General features: G+C 48.6%; 6 protein-coding genes across 6 annotated transcripts; all 6 read right to left on the reverse strand.

Moving 5' to 3' along the window:
- Positions 1 to 1,865: 1,865 nt before the first annotated feature.
- On the reverse strand, positions 1,866 to 2,381 carry FIESC28_09334 (uncharacterized protein; the record flags this gene model as incomplete). The annotated part of the gene is made up of 2 exons (XM_031163471.1): positions 1,866 to 2,242; positions 2,303 to 2,381. The coding sequence occupies 2 exons, from the start codon at positions 2,379 to 2,381 to the stop codon at positions 1,866 to 1,868; spliced, it is 456 nt and encodes a 151-aa protein (XP_031012463.1).
- Positions 2,382 to 3,689: 1,308 nt separating this feature from the next.
- Positions 3,690 to 5,294, reverse strand: FIESC28_09335 (uncharacterized protein; the record flags this gene model as incomplete). Its single annotated transcript, XM_031163472.1, has 6 exons — positions 3,690 to 4,191; positions 4,247 to 4,342; positions 4,396 to 4,772; positions 4,825 to 4,898; positions 4,950 to 5,003; positions 5,054 to 5,294. The coding sequence occupies 6 exons, from the start codon at positions 5,292 to 5,294 to the stop codon at positions 3,690 to 3,692; spliced, it is 1,344 nt and encodes a 447-aa protein (XP_031012464.1).
- Positions 5,295 to 6,421: 1,127 nt separating this feature from the next.
- On the reverse strand, positions 6,422 to 7,027 carry FIESC28_09336 (uncharacterized protein; the record flags this gene model as incomplete). Its single annotated transcript, XM_031163473.1, has 1 exon — positions 6,422 to 7,027. The coding sequence occupies one exon, from the start codon at positions 7,025 to 7,027 to the stop codon at positions 6,422 to 6,424; it is 606 nt and encodes a 201-aa protein (XP_031012465.1).
- Positions 7,028 to 8,146: 1,119 nt separating this feature from the next.
- On the reverse strand, positions 8,147 to 9,412 carry FIESC28_09337 (uncharacterized protein; the record flags this gene model as incomplete). The annotated part of the gene is made up of 1 exon (XM_031163474.1): positions 8,147 to 9,412. One exon carries the CDS (start codon positions 9,410 to 9,412, stop codon positions 8,147 to 8,149), a length of 1,266 nt encoding a protein of 421 aa, XP_031012466.1.
- Positions 9,413 to 10,096: 684 nt separating this feature from the next.
- Positions 10,097 to 11,433, reverse strand: FIESC28_09338 (uncharacterized protein; the record flags this gene model as incomplete). The annotated part of the gene is made up of 3 exons (XM_031163475.1): positions 10,097 to 10,910; positions 10,959 to 11,273; positions 11,330 to 11,433. The coding sequence occupies 3 exons, from the start codon at positions 11,431 to 11,433 to the stop codon at positions 10,097 to 10,099; spliced, it is 1,233 nt and encodes a 410-aa protein (XP_031012467.1).
- Positions 11,434 to 11,923: 490 nt separating this feature from the next.
- On the reverse strand, positions 11,924 to 15,765 carry FIESC28_09339 (uncharacterized protein; the record flags this gene model as incomplete). Its single annotated transcript, XM_031163476.1, has 3 exons — positions 11,924 to 12,525; positions 12,691 to 15,644; positions 15,716 to 15,765. 3 exons carry the CDS (start codon positions 15,763 to 15,765, stop codon positions 11,924 to 11,926), a joined length of 3,606 nt encoding a protein of 1,201 aa, XP_031012468.1.
- Between the last annotated feature and the right edge of the window lie 321 nt (positions 15,766 to 16,086).

A 16,086-nucleotide genomic window follows, 5' to 3' on the forward strand; every position in this document is an offset into this window, starting at 1 on the left:
ACGACAAGGAGGCTTATACTAAGGAATAGGGATCTGTATAAGAACGGTCAATCACCAGGGATTATTTCCTACCATCCGGAAAAGAAGTGACTCGACGCCTTTGAACCCCCCTCGCCGAGCCTGGACTACCAGGCTTTCTTACAAGGGGACGGCCGCAGAGCCGCGGTATCACACAGAGAACTCACTGATAACGCCCGCAAGACCTTGAAGTTTCGCTGGGCCAGGACTGATGTGCTTTTTAGCGTAAAGCCAATTCAACGGGAGCTTTTCCCGTCTTAGACCCAAGGATCCGGAGCCGGAATGATGAGAGGCGAAACGTCCAAGCGATAGTTCAATAATCACAAGCTCTTGTAAGTTTTTAGTGATGGAAGTTGATGAATCTGAGACACCTCGAAGGTCTGGAGTCATCTCTCTCTCATATTATAAACACCAGGTTATTACCAGTAAGCGCTACGAAACACAACGATTCATGCGTCCATGATCTATCATTTAAAAAGCATTTCCGAATGCTTCGTTCTTCTATCCATTCATCACATCTCACAGTCTTCTTGGCAGCAGGTCATCATTCGCGAGGCCTGAGCAACTGATAAGCATCCATGCCAGCTAATGATAATCCCAGCAGCTGAACTGGCCATATCGCTGATAAGAATAATAGCACCCAAGATAAACACAACGCCGTAAGCTCACTCGTCCAGACCTGTCAAGGAGCTTCTCTGTTTGGTTTAATTCTACTTGCTTATAAAAGGAAAGTAACATCGCTTGAGCGGCGGGACGGGGAAAGTGGTGAGAGAGGCGATCATTTTTCTTTGCTTTTTAACATGCCGCCAGAGAGATAAGCCAGTTAAAGGTCCAGATATCGGCGCTCGGATCTTTAACCAGTGATTATTGAATAAATAATGTTTGTAATGGAAGCGACAAAGAGATGCACCAGGGTCCAATAGTCTCAAATCACCCCATTCCCCCGCGTTAACAAGGTCCTGGTTCTTCAACATTGCATTTGGGGTAGTGCCTCTTCCAGCATCTGATAAGGACAGGATGAAGATTTTACGATTATTTCAATCTTACTGCTCTTTTATAAAGAGCTTCGGATGAAGCTAATCTCAACCGCGGTAGTGTTCTTCACCAGCACATGGATCAGGGGAATTAACATGGGAATAGTGCATGATGAATAGACTACCCTAAACATATCTTCATGAATCTCGATTCAAGATGAATGAATGAACTCATGGGTTGCAAACGACAATTGTTTATATAAACGTTTATTCTACAGACTTTGTAATGGCACTGAGTCTGTTGACTCTTTAGACGCATTGTTGGCTTCTTTTTCAATGAGCTCATTCCCGAAGAGTTACCATACAGCAGCTTAACTTGATGGCTAAGAGCACCGGACATTAACCAGAATGACGTGAAGCCAAGAGCTAGTGGCTTGCTTTCCATGACGGCGTGCAACACATAAGAGAGCTCTAGTATAAGGCTGTAAGCCACCACATGCACCAGTTTTTAAAGTTGAGGTTGCATATTGTACGCTATAATTGGCTAACACAAGCTTAATGGTGATGAGATGAAAATTCATGTCACATTATAAACGTATGATGCAACAGACTTGAAAACTTCATTCAATTTATTTTTACCAGAATCGCTAATACAGCATTACTGCACCGTATAATACAGAAAGTAGACCTATAGTGGGCACTTCTGACAAGTTTGTCAGATCCAGAAGGGTATCTTGCGGCCGTTTCCATACGCATAAGAGAACATGGGATATAGCCAATCAATAAACAAAACTCCGCCACCATTCCTTATACTCTTATTCTTCAGCTTCACCTCAGGTCGACATTACATCATTACTTCTCCCACGATCAAACTTAGGCACCGTAGTTTTGGCCGGGCTTGGTGTCAGCATGGGCGGTGTGTCCACGGCCTCGCATGAAAGCCAAGGCCTCCATGATGGTCAAGCCAGTAAAGATTGCCCAGATGAAGTAACCAAATGCGACGGCAGCCTGAGTAGCCCGACAATAGGTGATGACGCAATGAGGGACACCGATATGGGCAGCGACAGCGGTGGCACCGGCGAACCAGAAGAGCGAGGTGAGGGCGAGAATACCGAGAGCGACCATATTGTGGTAGATGCGAGGAGCAAAGAGAGGCGCGATGGCGAGGTATAGCAGCATGAGGATGGACCAAACGGTACAGAAGAGTAGAAAAGCGTAAGAAGAAGGAGAGTGACCATGCCAATCAACAACTGTTGAGCTGTTAGTATAGTGTCATCAAGATGCTATACGCAGAATGCTTCAGGACTTACTGTAAGCTGTGAGACCCAGCTCAATAATGAGGAATAGAGCCAGAACGGCGTGGACGATGGTGATGATTCCCATAGCCATGATGATTGTGTTGCTATTCGATTTGATTACAGTAGGTATCGATTTATGTAGAGGAGGCTTCCGAGGAAATCCAGTTGGTTAGGTGAGGAAAAGAAAAGAGATCTGGGTAGTTCACGGAAAGCAAGAAGGGTCCAGCAGGGGGGATATAGGTAGGTATTAAATCACGGCACTGTCGGAAGATGATGACAGTGACATTTTAGTCTGTTTCTTTTCTTGTCAAGAGACAATGATGAACAGCGTCAGTCATGTGGCTCAGCGCATCAGGAAACTACGGAGAATAATCGAGGCCCTACAGCATTAGCAGCTAATCAACATGAATCTGGTGGGCTACGTCAGTTTACTCGGCAGTCACCTAAACTAAGAACAAGCCAAGAACGAAGCTTTCCCCAAGCGAGACAAAAGGCATTATCCAAAGCCAATCATGGAGAAACAGCTGCGTAGTGGATGTCTCAAGATCTGCGCTGACGACGACCTTGAGTGGCTGATGGGTTTCCTGCTTTCAGCGTTAAAGTCCAAGCATTTACAGTGGAAGTTGCGGGCGGTTACACAGATGACGTGGTTAAGACCCAAAACATCTGATGTTTGATGGAAGGGTGATGTCATCTGTGGCTGATATAGCACAGCCACTACCACGACCCGAATACGAACATCCAACATTCCTTCCTTTCTCGACTCTACCCGAAGAAGCCGTCTGTCTTCTGGGCAGACAATTAGAAGCATCATCAATATTTCAACTCTTATTGTCAGTTTGTGACGCGATGACTAGACTCCAGTCTCTAGTCTCCCACCCCGACTCTTGCTCGTCCCATCGGCCCCATCCGGATCACTACCGATCATTGCGATCACTGCAATCACTGCCGGTATCCCTCTGATCTACGCTACCATGTTTCGCCCTTGGCTGATGCCATGCCTAGGCTTAGCTATCCAAAACCTTGGCTCGGCAGCTGAAACCCGGATCTCAAGACAAACAATTATTCATTGTCTGGTGAATTGATTACTGAGACTCGAACAATCAATGTCTTGACCACCAACCGTCTGAGCAACCATTACGCAAACCCTTCCTTGGCCTACTCCAGCGCTTGACTTGGAGGCCTTACACTTGGAGCTTCAGACTCCGATGCCCAGACATGTTTCAAGCTTGGCGGCTCCGTTTCAAATCGTCTTTCTGACGTGCGAATCATTGGCCCAGCATCATCCTCATTTGTCGATCATGTCAAAGAGGTACAACACAGACGACCACACACAAAATCATTCAAAATCGTTAATTGATAAGTCAGTTGTCTATCGCAAATATGCTAACCCTCCCAATCAGGCCATATCCTCAACTTCAACCCTCTTTGGTAGTGGAGGCATGTAGCTTTCTCGGGGTCCATATACCACTGTCACGGTTGTCGTCTGTACAATCGCCCGCTCCTCATCATCCGAGCTATCCTTGCGCGGATCCCATACTTGCGTCTTCACTGTCGGACTGCCAAACTTATTTATCGACTCTTGTCTCCGCAACTGCTTGATCACTTCGCCGCGCTCTTCGTCCGGTTCATGTACAGTGACTTCTGTCCTCACGGGTTGCGCCTGCACGATGGTCTTGAGGTCGAATCCGGGATCTCCAGGCGTATCGGCTCTCCCTTTTCTCGACTTCTTTCCCATGCTTCCTATTGTTTGAAATGGGTGCCCCCGGGTACCTTTGTTGCTGCTTCCGTTTCCGGCCGATGAGCCTCGTTCGCCAATAAATCTTGGTGCGACGTGTTTGAAGAAGCGTCGAAGAGTCGTCAACGATGCGCAGATGATCATGAGGTTTGATTCGATGAAACTGTTCCTGGAGTCAGTTATTGCTTTCACAAGAGTCAAGGGCCAAGTGCACTTACATCCAGACAATGGCGCCGGAAAGAACCCAACTGACATCGTTGGTGCCAAAGATGGGAAGCAGTAGTACTAGTCGTACTACAGAAGTCACCAGTGTTCTATGACAAGTTGTCAGCACGTATTCGGACACTCTCATTCTTTCATTACTTACGCAGAACCGATAACAAATAGCACAACGAGTCCAGCCTTTTGCCTTCGCGGCATCTGCAAGCGCAGAATCATCGGCAAGGGCATCAGCAAGAGGATTAGGTCTGACAAGATGCCAAGACCTGCGGTGCAGACATACACCATTGGTCGATCCACGCATGACCCCTCGAGCATCGTGAGGTCCCAGCTCTTCTTGAAAGGGACGCAGCCGAAAATAATAACAAGCATAATGGCCAGGTTGTAACCTGCAACAAGAAAGAGAACACCGTATACGCTCCACCGCCACCACCTCTGGGGTGAAAGCTTTCGGTAAAATAGCGCCAGCGTCATCTTGGAGAAGGCGGTGCACACGGCATAGAGAATCGGGGAGATGAAGGTGAGCTGAAGCATGTTTGTTAGCCAAGTCCAGCGAAGAAGACTGAGTCTCATTTACCTGATTTCCAGTGTTGAGCTTGTCAAGAGAGACTTCCCATGCATGTACGCCTGTTATACCAAGAACAAATGTTCCTGCCGCTGGTCAGATCAAATTTCGAAGTCGAATAACTGATAACAACTTACGGAGTGATACTATTTGCACGCCGATGGAGAAAACCCACGCAACTAATAGGCACACTGCTTTGTCTCAGCACTACACGACTTATAGAAAGTGATGAGTTCCTTACCGGTCTCGCCGTCTGGTTTGCGCAGAACCCATAATTTGACATATAGGTATTGGAGAACGAAAAGGAACGCAAGGAAAATGCCCACACCCGAAGCCGTGTACGCTTCCATCTCGTGACGTCTTTGCGGATGTTCGAAGTTAACCACATAACCATCTGGAGGCGGGATAGCCACTGGGACACCGTTGATGATAGGAAAGGGGGACATAGCGGCCCCGGTAGCCAGCGGGGCAGCGACGGGCATCTCGTTCTAATGTCGAAGAAATGATGATCGTTTATGGCGTTATATCGAAAGGAGTGAATAAGAAATATGCGCATGTAAGTCTATACCGCTGGTATGATTCGTTTTGACTGGTAAAAGAGTGTCGAGAAAGTAGATGATGTTGATAATTGAATATTATAGGCTCATTGTGTGCCTCGATCCCAGATCGGATTATACGAAAATTTAAGAATAAAGAATAGTATCACAATAATTGTCGACCAGGCGCAACCAATACGCTAAAGAACAAAGAACAAAAGAATTGAAGATAAAAGAAAGATCAGCCAGATGGACGAATAATACCAAAGAAAAGGCGGCATAATGAAGACGCAACATGCGACATTCTACCCTCTTTATCAACAATGCTAAACCAGCACAATCCATATAACGGCCCGACCAGTCTTTCGAAACAATGGCTTCCGTTCGGCCAAACCGTTTCTATTCGCTCCATTGAAGTCTTCGGACATTTGGACAGAACAGGCCATTCAGTGATCTGTGGATCGCTGAAGAAGTTAAGCGCGTTGGATTCTGGAAACAAGCTCAGCGTGAGAATAGAACAACTGGGGCAACTAGGCGAAATCATGGAAACAAGAAAGATCCACTAAACAACGATCAACGGTTGGGATCGTGGCAGGCAAGTTTAATGAAGACTCGAAAGTCGAGTCAGGGACATGCAGTACGTGTTCTTTAGTATTAGTCAAGCGAGTTTGAGATTTAATGTTTACTAGAAATACTGCGATACAAGATTCTCTTCAAAGATAAAGAAGCAATATACACATACGATCTTAATCCATTGACAGTTCAGCTTGTTTCATACAGACAGATACGAATACAACATCGGACGATTAGAAGGATGTTCAACTTGGCAAACTAACAACTAGCGCAGGGATGAAGCCAGCAGGGCTGAAGAACTCTGCGGGGACGATCCTCAATTTACTGTAACAAAGGCCTAACCAGTGTTGTTTCAGCTAGAGTATCCTCTCTCATGCGAATCTAGCTCGCCCTGTCGAGACCTCCGAGAGTTGCGATTGTTCCGGGAGGTCATCCAGCTCAACCGCCATGGAGTAACTGGGTATTCGCTTTTGATGCGATTGGTAGATCATAGCGGGTAATTAAAGAGAAGAAATCTCATCCCTTAAAGATTTGTTTAAGGCTCTCGTCATAAGATGGTGCGTGCTCGCCTCTTGACTCTTATCCTTATCGATCATCCTCCGTGGGGATTCGGAAGTGCTAGTATCTTCAAGATGAGCTATTTCCGGGAGACAGTCACTCGTTGTTTCGAGTTCTCGGCGTCTCTGACCTCTTTCTCGCAAGCTCATCTCAATGAAGTCATTCGCACAATGCGTCCCTGAGACACTCGATCCTCCGCGGCTCCGCGAAACTTCGACCAATTTCCCTAGAACCGCGAATTCGAGCTTCAGTTTGATAGAGTAGATGACGAGCTTAACGCCCTGTTCAATGGTGTAGTAGCCGCGGTACACAATAACCAGAAGCGCGATATCCATGATTACGATGAGCAAGTTGATGAACAAAAGCTGCCACATAATCTTGCGCTTGTTGCCGAGTGAGGTTTGAAGGATGTCGATGGCGCCCCAGAGATATAGGCCAGAGATTACAAACTCTTGCGCGCAGAAGAATGTCATCTGCGTTTTCTCAATGGCGACAAATAGGCGTGGTGGATTATCTCCGTCGACGTTGGGTCCAATTGTGAACAGCATAACAGTCTGGGTCGTATGCCATACTATCCCATTAACCACGATCATCCACCATACAGCACGCTGTATCCGCGCATCGTTCAATATCAAGTGCAGCCGCGAGTACAGAACCACAGATTGCCCACTTATTAGCACGATCCAGCCAAGAGAGGCGAGGGCCTTGCTCACGTAGCCGTCGACGATGTGGAGGTAGCCAAGGAGCCACCCGAAAGCATAGGGCAACAAGCCCAAAGTGGTGACGAGAAGGCTCCAAAAATAAAGGCCATGGCGATGCTTGAACGTGGTGAAGATGAGCGCAATAAGCTCACATGCATTGTACAGGGCTAGGGTAGACGTCGTCTAACGATGGTCAGTACTCGGTGCGTCAGGTAGGAGTATGTACATGAAACAACCCACAATGACTAAAACTGCCTTTGGGCTATACGTAAGCTCCGTATAGCCGGAGTTCGAGGCAGGCAGAGGCATGCTTTGCCTATACGTCGATCATGAAGCCGCATGAATAGAGTTGAAGGCGATAGACCAAATCTGCATGTTTACATGTCTACGTTGCCGAGGATTATGAGGCTCTTTAGTAGATCTGGGGTAAACCAAAGAATCCGGGGAAAGAGAGTTATTATTCATTGGAGCGGCGAATGGCGGCTGAGGCAATGTACATGAAGCTGTGGCCTGATTAAGCAACGACCCAAGTCCAAGAGGGTCAATTTACACGATACCCAAAGTCAGTTGACAACGGGAGCCAATCAACTTCTTTCTTAATAGTAAAGATGGTGTTGAATGACCGGCTTTCAAGTAGTGTAGCGTGTCATTGGTAGGAGAGACCTACCCAGATGGTCTAGTGTCGTTGAGAATTGCTACTTTGAGCGATATTCCAATTGAGAAATATCTACCATCAACTCGTTGGAACTGGAGTTAGCAGGCTCTCCAACAATATGGGAATATTAAGTGCTGAGCAACTGTATTGATGCGCGACCGTTTCAACGGCCATGCGACATGCCGTTGACCGTTTCTCAACTCTAAATTTCAACGTCACAGCTGCAAGTTCATTAGACACAGTGAAAGCTTAACATCAAACGCTTTTTAATAAAGTCTACCACCTTCTACCATCATTCATCCCCCTGACTTCTACAGTCCAATACCGAAGCAGTTGGCATAGTATGTAACTGTAGCGCTCCAATCAGAGAAAACGCCAACAACGCCAATCTCACGGAACACATCCAACAGCTTGAAAACATCACCGTCGTTGTTCACGATCTTAGCAATGGTAGAGTAGTAGTAGTCGCCGTTGGCAGCAGCCTGCTTCAGAGGAGGAGATCGCTCCAGACTCCAGGTGACGATCTTGAGACCCAACTCCTTGGCCTTCTTCGCGTACGGGCTGGGTACAATTTTGCCTCCCTTTCCGGGCTGGACGAGGTAAGGCAGAGGAGGGGCAATGTACTTCACTCCATCCTTAGCATAACGAGTGAGGTTGGCAACAGCAGCTGGGAAGGTCTCAGGTGAGTCGCCCGTCTCGTCGAGGTACATAGCCTGGCGAGCGTACTCTGGCTCAGCCTCGAGCCAGTACAGGATATCATCATACAGGAAGCTCTGGAGGTAGACGTCGCTTGCCTTAACACCAGCCTCCTTATGCTCGTCGATGAGCTGCTGAGCGTACTTCTCTTGAGTGTAGTCGCCATCAAAAGGCATCTTAACCTCGGGTGTCTTGAGCTCAGGAGTATGCTTCAGACCGAGTCGCTTGGTAAGCTGAATGTGCTCCTTGTTGGTCATGACAGTGCCGCAGGTAGAGTACAGATCAGTTCGCCAGCCGGGGGTGCCCTTGAGGAAGTCGGCAGCGTTGGTAGCTGTGGCATTGAAGCCCTCCATCTTGGCGCACAGAGTCTTGTACTCCTTAAGGGTGATGTCGCTGGTGCAGCACTTTGCGGATGCAGGCTTGCCATCCTTGGCAGCCTTGAAGGGCTGAGTGCACTTCTTGTTGAGCTCGGGGATCGTGACGATGTTGGTCGTGTAGTGAAGATCACACTGGGAGTGTCGGCACACCAGTTCGCGATCCTTGGTGAAAGCAACATCACACTCGAGGACTCCGGCACCCATTCGAGCTCCAGCGAGGTTGTTCTCGAGAGAGTGCTCAGGAAACTGGAGAGTAGCACCACCACGGTGAGCAATTGACCACAATGAAGGCTTCTGGGGCTTCTCTGAGCACGACTGGAGCTTCTTCTTCAGAGAACCCTCATCCATGTCATTGACAAGGTAGTAAGGTCGAGGACCGAGGTCAAGTTGCTTGACGGGCTTGACATTCTTGTACAATTCCTTATCGCCATGGCTAGGCTTGGGTGCAGCCGCGGCAGGGCTCACAGCCATTAGGCCAGCAACGAGGGGGGTCGAAAAGCGCATCGTGGGCAGACAAGTCAATCAATTGACACAGAAGAAATTGGTGCAAGAAGCGAGAGACACCGCAAGAATTGGCAAGGATTGAGGTCGCAATTGAGTCTGGGGCTGGATCAAGGACGAGAGACTTCACGATAACACTTGGGAACACAGCAGACTTTATGGAGGGAGGACTTCACAGAGATCCTCGACCCGATAAACCCTTCTGGGAAGCGCACCGAGATGACGTCGGGGATCCCCAGGAACAAGTTCATTCTCAGTAAGCATAGCTGCAATATGCAGTTGTTTGTTAGATGGCGGTGTTGTTTATCGGATTAGGCACCCCGAATTGAGGAATCACATCGTCGATCACAGCACTTGCAAGCCAGCTTCTGCATATGCACAGGGTTTCGGACGCCGGTGGATGGATCAATCCGTGCAAGCCAGCCATCTTGACAACCACGTGCAGAAGAGACGTGGGTGTTGTTGGAGGTGGAAGCTAAGGATATGGCTTGGCAGCGTTACACTCGAGGGTTTAGCTAGTTCGAACCGTGGTTAGCTTAGAGCTTATGATTTGTCGAAACCAAGTTTAATCGAACACTTGCCCAAATCCATACATGGGTAGCTCACTCGGGTCCTCGATCAACTCAGGAACTTTGGCAACTGTTGAAATCAACCGTTCAATTGAAAGACTGCATCTAACGCATGTGCTTACATGGATAATTCAGTGTGCCATAATAATTGCTCTGTAACCTGTCGATGTGGCGTTTGAAGCTCGTCCTTGGCTCTGTCACCTTCCCGAATCTTGCGAACTTCCTCGGCTGTCGCTAGATAGTGCTCAAAGTCGGGCGCATCTTCTCCAATGCCCCAAGCAAAAACACCTCCCAATTCCAGCTGTGGCACGATTCGTTCAAACTTGTTCTGGATACTCTTCTTCGTGTCGAACGACCACCATCGAAGCTCCTGCTCGTCCCAGTAATAGTGACTTCCATCGACATCATACTTGCCATCAGCTTGCGCACGACTGAATGATGCAGCGAGATCCATAGGAACATCATCGTGCCAGCTGAAGCCACCAGTTCCGCCCAAGTCGGCCCCGGTCTCTGGATCCTCATGGACTGGAACGGGACAGCCCATAGGCTTCGCTGGATCGCACTTCTTGGTCATGTACCACTTGACATAGTACCCGAGACCGAGGTTTACATGGCTGGGCGAAGCACCGCGGTCAATATATCGTTGAACAGCTTCCCGAGAATTGGTAATGCCGCTTTGGTGGACAGTAACATTGTCTCGGCGGTTCATCATCTCATAAGACATGATGTTCAGAAAGTCGACTTCCTTCATGATTCTAGGAACGGTTTCGGTCGTGAATGCAATCAAATCGGCCTCCTTACCCGGGACTGCCGTGGAGAGGATCTTCTCGGTGCCAAGAGCAGCACGTAACTCTTGGAGAAGCGAGACAAAGGCCTCGATCTCCCATTCACGTCCAGAATTGGGAATCTCCTTGTAATCATCCCGGTTTCCTCTATTGTCGGTCAGTAAGTCATCCGATATGTTTATTTGGGCTGCTTACCCTGGGTATTCCCAGTCGACGTCGATACCATCAGCCTCTGTCGTTGCCACCATAGCCGCAACTTGCCGGGCCCAACGCTTTCTCGATGATTCGGTCTTTGCAGCTTCTTCAAATCCTTGATTGTCTCCCCATCCCCCAATGGCTATCATGACCTTGGCGTGGTGAGGGACTCGGGCGCGGACATCTGAGACCGAGGTGAACATAGGGTAATCATCGGGCTTTTTATCAACGTTGAAGAATTCGGAGCGCATAAATGCTAAAACAACATGAGAAACATCTTGAAATTTCTCCTTGATCGGAACAACGTCGTGTTGACTAGAGAATCGGATTATGGTTAGTGATGATCAATCTCAAGATGAAGCAGCACATACCCCGTAAGATACATGATACTGCGAAATGGTTCCGCGGTAGACGTAGCAGTCACCATTGCCAAAAAGGCAAGAAGCCAAGCGATAGAAGTGTTCAAGAAACGCATTTCGGTTGTGTTTTATTCTTTGTGTGGTGTTGAAGATAAGATTTGAAGTTGACGGCTAAGTTAATAAAGAGCACGGTGATAAAGTTGCGATTCACTGGCACTACATTGGGTACTCCTGCACTGCATCTGCGGGTCAACAATTGGCAGGTACGGTATGGTCAACAACTGCAACAGCCCGCCCTTTCCTTCCAATCAAGACTGCAGAGCCAGAAATAGAGTATTTACAGAAGACTTCATGTCAAAATTGATTGTATACAAGACAGTTTGATATGTGCTTGATTGTCGTTTCTTTAAAAACCCAACCCCATTGCGCCGTCTTTATATCCGTCCTGTCTAGTAACAAAAGACGCCCCTTAATCCCAATATTAAGGTATAATCTACACTTTATAGCAGCTAGAACTGCAACAGACGCTATGCCTCCCAACCATCTAATCAAATAATCAAGTCCCATGGTATCGTGTTCGCTTCATGATCATCATCCAAGCCCGAATCAAATAAGCTCCCGGCTCTTAAGAATCCGACTGAGTTCCTTCAACTGAACTGGCTTAGAGAGAAACAGGTCCAGTCCGTTGGAAAATGCGTCTTCCTGTGCATCCTTTGAGGCGAGACCAGAGATAGCCACTACTTGCCTTCGTGGCAGACCTGACTCTTTCTCAAATAATCGAATTAGTCGTGTTGCCTCAAATCCATCCATCACCGGCATAGATATATCCATCAGAATGCATTTATAAATCCCTCTCTTGGCTTTGTATGACTCCACAGCTTTCTGCCCGTTCGATGCCGTGTCATACACTAACCCTAACTTCTTCATATATGTTTGAAGAATCTTCATATTAATGGCGTTATCCTCCACAAGAAGGAATCGGGCTTCTGGTGATGGAGGAGCCGGTCGTATAGCTGGCGCCGATGGCAATGGAGTCTGTGATTCATCGTCATCCGGCCTTGCCCTCTTCTTTTGAGGGGATAGTTTCGGAGCAATATCAAAGTAACCGGCGGTTCTATTACCATGTCCATCTTCAGATGAACTTGGCTCGACTGCTGGCACAGTAGGTGGCTCATCGAGTGCTGTCGAAACACTTGCGCGGTCGGCGGCTGTTGCTTGTAGCTTAGTCCATCGTCTGAAACAGAGCACAAAGGCTTTTGCAAGTTTCCTTGGTCCAACACTACAGCAATCGTTCGGTCAGTATCAACAAGGAAAGGGGATGATAGAGACTTACGGGCGAGATATGAAACTGAACAATCCCCAATTAAACCTACGATGCGACCTGTGGTATTGGTCAAGCTGTCGAGCAACTGCCGCAGTGCGGCACACCACCACCACTGGCGATGACAGCTCAGCTCGGGGCTGATTTGCCATTGACTCGAACTGAGACTCGTCGCAAAGAACCAGGTCTGGAAGAAAGGTCTCGTTACTTGTGTTGCCGACAACTTCCATTTGCAACCAATTGCGGCAAACTTTCTCTAGTGAGTTGTACTCGTCGAACTCTCCAGAACCCCAGCGTGGACCTTGCATGCTCCTCCGTGGAGGCGAGAATCCATCAATGGAGACGCGCAGGCGAGACAGTTCAATGACCTGGGATTTGAATTCATCGCGATCAGACGCCGTTTCGGTTGATTCAGGGCTGGCAGTTTGCAGAGGAAGCTTCACAGCGACACGGGTTCCAGTTCCCACTTTGCTTTGGACGTGTATGGAACCACCAAGAGCTCTCACAAACTTCCGCACAAGACTGAGCCCGAGTCCGGCGCCCGAAGAATGAACGTTTTCTTGAGAGAACGGGGAGAATATGCGATGGTTAAGGTAGTCCTGCCCAATGCCACTTCCCGTATCCATGATGTCAATATGAACAACTCTATCTCGTGGTCGTCCTTGGCTTGGGGGGTCTTGATAGGCAGCAACTTTGACGAAACCACTGGTGGTGTACTTGAGAGCGTTGCCGCAAAGGTTTAGTATTATTCGTCGAAAAGCTCCAGATTCAACATGGAATGCCCAGTCTACGGCCGGGTCAATATCCAAGATCACAAGCACCTTATCGGGACCAGCCATGGTGCTTGGCTTCTGGTTTCGTGTCTTGATGCTATCCGCCAAGTCCATACCATCTAGGCGGGCATAGGGGTCACCACTAAGCTCTTCTCCCGAGTTGCGATCGTCTAGCAACGAGACAGATTGTTGCTGATAAGTATGGCCAGCGTGTATACATTCCACAACTTCTTCCACCAGCATATCCACGTCGAGATTCGAGTTGATACGCATCATGCCATCTGTCGGCGAGCTTTTCTTATTCGATTGTGTTCCCCTCCTTGGTGACATGCCTAGGCTGAGTGGCTGCACGTTGGGTGCTTTTGCGAAGTTGTTGATCCTCGTCCAGTCGAGCAAATGGTTGATCGTGTCTAACAAAGTCCGCCCACAGACCTCGAGGGAGCGTAGCACATCACCTTGAAAAACATCAAGCGAGGTATCACGCAAAAGCTCTGCACATAGCACAATTCCATGCAGTGGAGAACGCAGTTCGTGAGATAGTGAGCTAAGCAAAGACGTGGTAGCCATTGACACAAACGCACTCTCCATCATTATAACATCGGCCATGATGACCGTATTAAACGCTGTGAGATAACTCAACTCCCCCTGAACTGTGAAAATACGAGTCGGTGTCATGGTGTAGACAAAGCACCCTGAAAACCAACGTTGGCGGTGCGAATCCCACAAAGGTACAAAAGCGACGCTTCGTGCCCCTGGAAAGAGGTCACGAATAGCCATACCCTCGTTTCGTCGTGAAAAGGGATCCCTTGCGCTTCGATTCTTGTTGTTCTCTCCAGGTCGGTCTGCTTGTAGATCTCGAGCTTTGTTAACCTGAAACGCAGCCATTACTGAATCTTCGCTGGTCGGGTCGCTCGAGGCCATCACTCCTTGGCTGTCAAAATTAAAGATCTTGCCCTTCGGATACCGTCGGAGGAGCCTTTGGAGCTGCCGTTCGGGGACGGCTTGACTGCGCCCTGTAGGTGCTTCGCCATTGATGCTCGATGACATAGAAGTCGAAAAGCCAAAGACAGAGCACATGTTGCCTTTTGAGTCGCCAGAACCTCTGGGCGAAGACACAGAAACATGGCCTCGGCTTGTGGATGAAGAAGACGAGGAAGATGACGAGCGTTCGTGAGTCCCATTTTCGCGTCGAACGGAGCCAGATCGAACCCTGCCAGCGAAGGTACCTATGCTTGCATCCAAGAAGACAACCCCTTCAACCTCTATCGACTCTCTGAGAACATTGGCAGCTTTGGAGAAAATATGTTTTAGTTGGCTTTGCCGCGATTCTTCTCCTGCGGCAATCGGATGAGGAGAATCTTCCATGTGATGAAAAGGGCTTGAGGCCCGGTTTTCCATCGGACTTTCGAGAACGAAAGTGTCTGGTGTTGCCATTTGTTCGGAACTCCCAATAGATGAAGCATGTTCATGTCGATTCTGCAAACTTTGTTGCGTTTGATTAAGAGCCCCTTCTTCTGTGCCAGCATCGGTGTCAAATGCGTGCGTGAAACTGGACCTCCAGCCAGACATCGTAGCCTTTCCCTCGACATAACTTCCCAATCCTCGTACCATACGCTCCCCAGGCCGTCGCCCGTCTCCAGATCGCGTCAGCTCCATTTGTCCCAGGATGGATGCTGAGATGTCTCGCATAATCCGGATAGATGCGTCATCGAATGAATCTCGTGGCTTGCGGTCCAGAATGCAAAATACACCAATGTTGATCCCTCGTGGGGTCTGAATGGGAACGCCTGCATAGAAACGGTGCTCTGGTCGTGACTGATAGTACCATGTATCTCGGAACTCCTCACTTGTAGCAAGGTCATTAATAACTTTGACGGGAAATTTTGAAGACGATGTGACTTGTGAAATATCGTCAGGCTCGGGAGGAGCCAGTACAGCATCACAAACACCAAAGCCCCGAGGTATTGAGGTTCCGCAAAGCCAAAGGCTGTCAGGTCCAGACACTGGAGGGTTAGCTTGAGCTGATATCGGCATTTCTGGGGTAGCCTCTGCAATAACATGCTGGTTCTGGCAGTCAAACAAGGAGATCATCGCACGGGAGGCGCCAAGCCTCAAGAGGGCGACCTGGGCCAAAGCTGTCATGGCAGGATCCGAGCATGGTCGCAATGATGAGGGAGGGATGAGATTCGTGACATCATTGCGCACTGAGTTAGCAACAAGGACCGAGTCATATCTGAATACTGGTCAGACGTTATGTGCGACGATATTGGGTGAGAGGAAAGTCAGTGATGCGTCCGTACGTACTTGAATGTCTCTCGCTCACGAGTCGCCTCGGACACCTTGTTGCCCGTCATGGTCGAGACTACGCTTGTACTTGCACCTTGTAGCCCATGCAGATGGTATATTGTATTGTTGAAACTTGGATTTGCGGTTCAGGAACAGGAACAGGAACGAGGCCGTTGGAAAATAGTGGCCTGGCAGAATTCCTTAACCAGGCCGACATTGGATCGGAAAGATTGGATTAGTCTGGGCCGGGCTAACATTACTTAAGAACAGGTCGAGACCAAGCGGATTAGATCCATTCCATGGATTGGATCGAATCACCGGGCAGGCTCCCACCTGTATGGATATGCTCCGGACCTATTGACCTATTGCCACCCCGCTCTGAGCCTCTC

The sequence above is a fragment of the Fusarium coffeatum genome (genome assembly GCF_003316985.1).
Source record: "Fusarium coffeatum strain FIESC_28 chromosome Unknown BRIP53273_contig_236, whole genome shotgun sequence".
Lineage (NCBI taxonomy): Eukaryota > Fungi > Ascomycota > Sordariomycetes > Hypocreales > Nectriaceae > Fusarium > Fusarium coffeatum.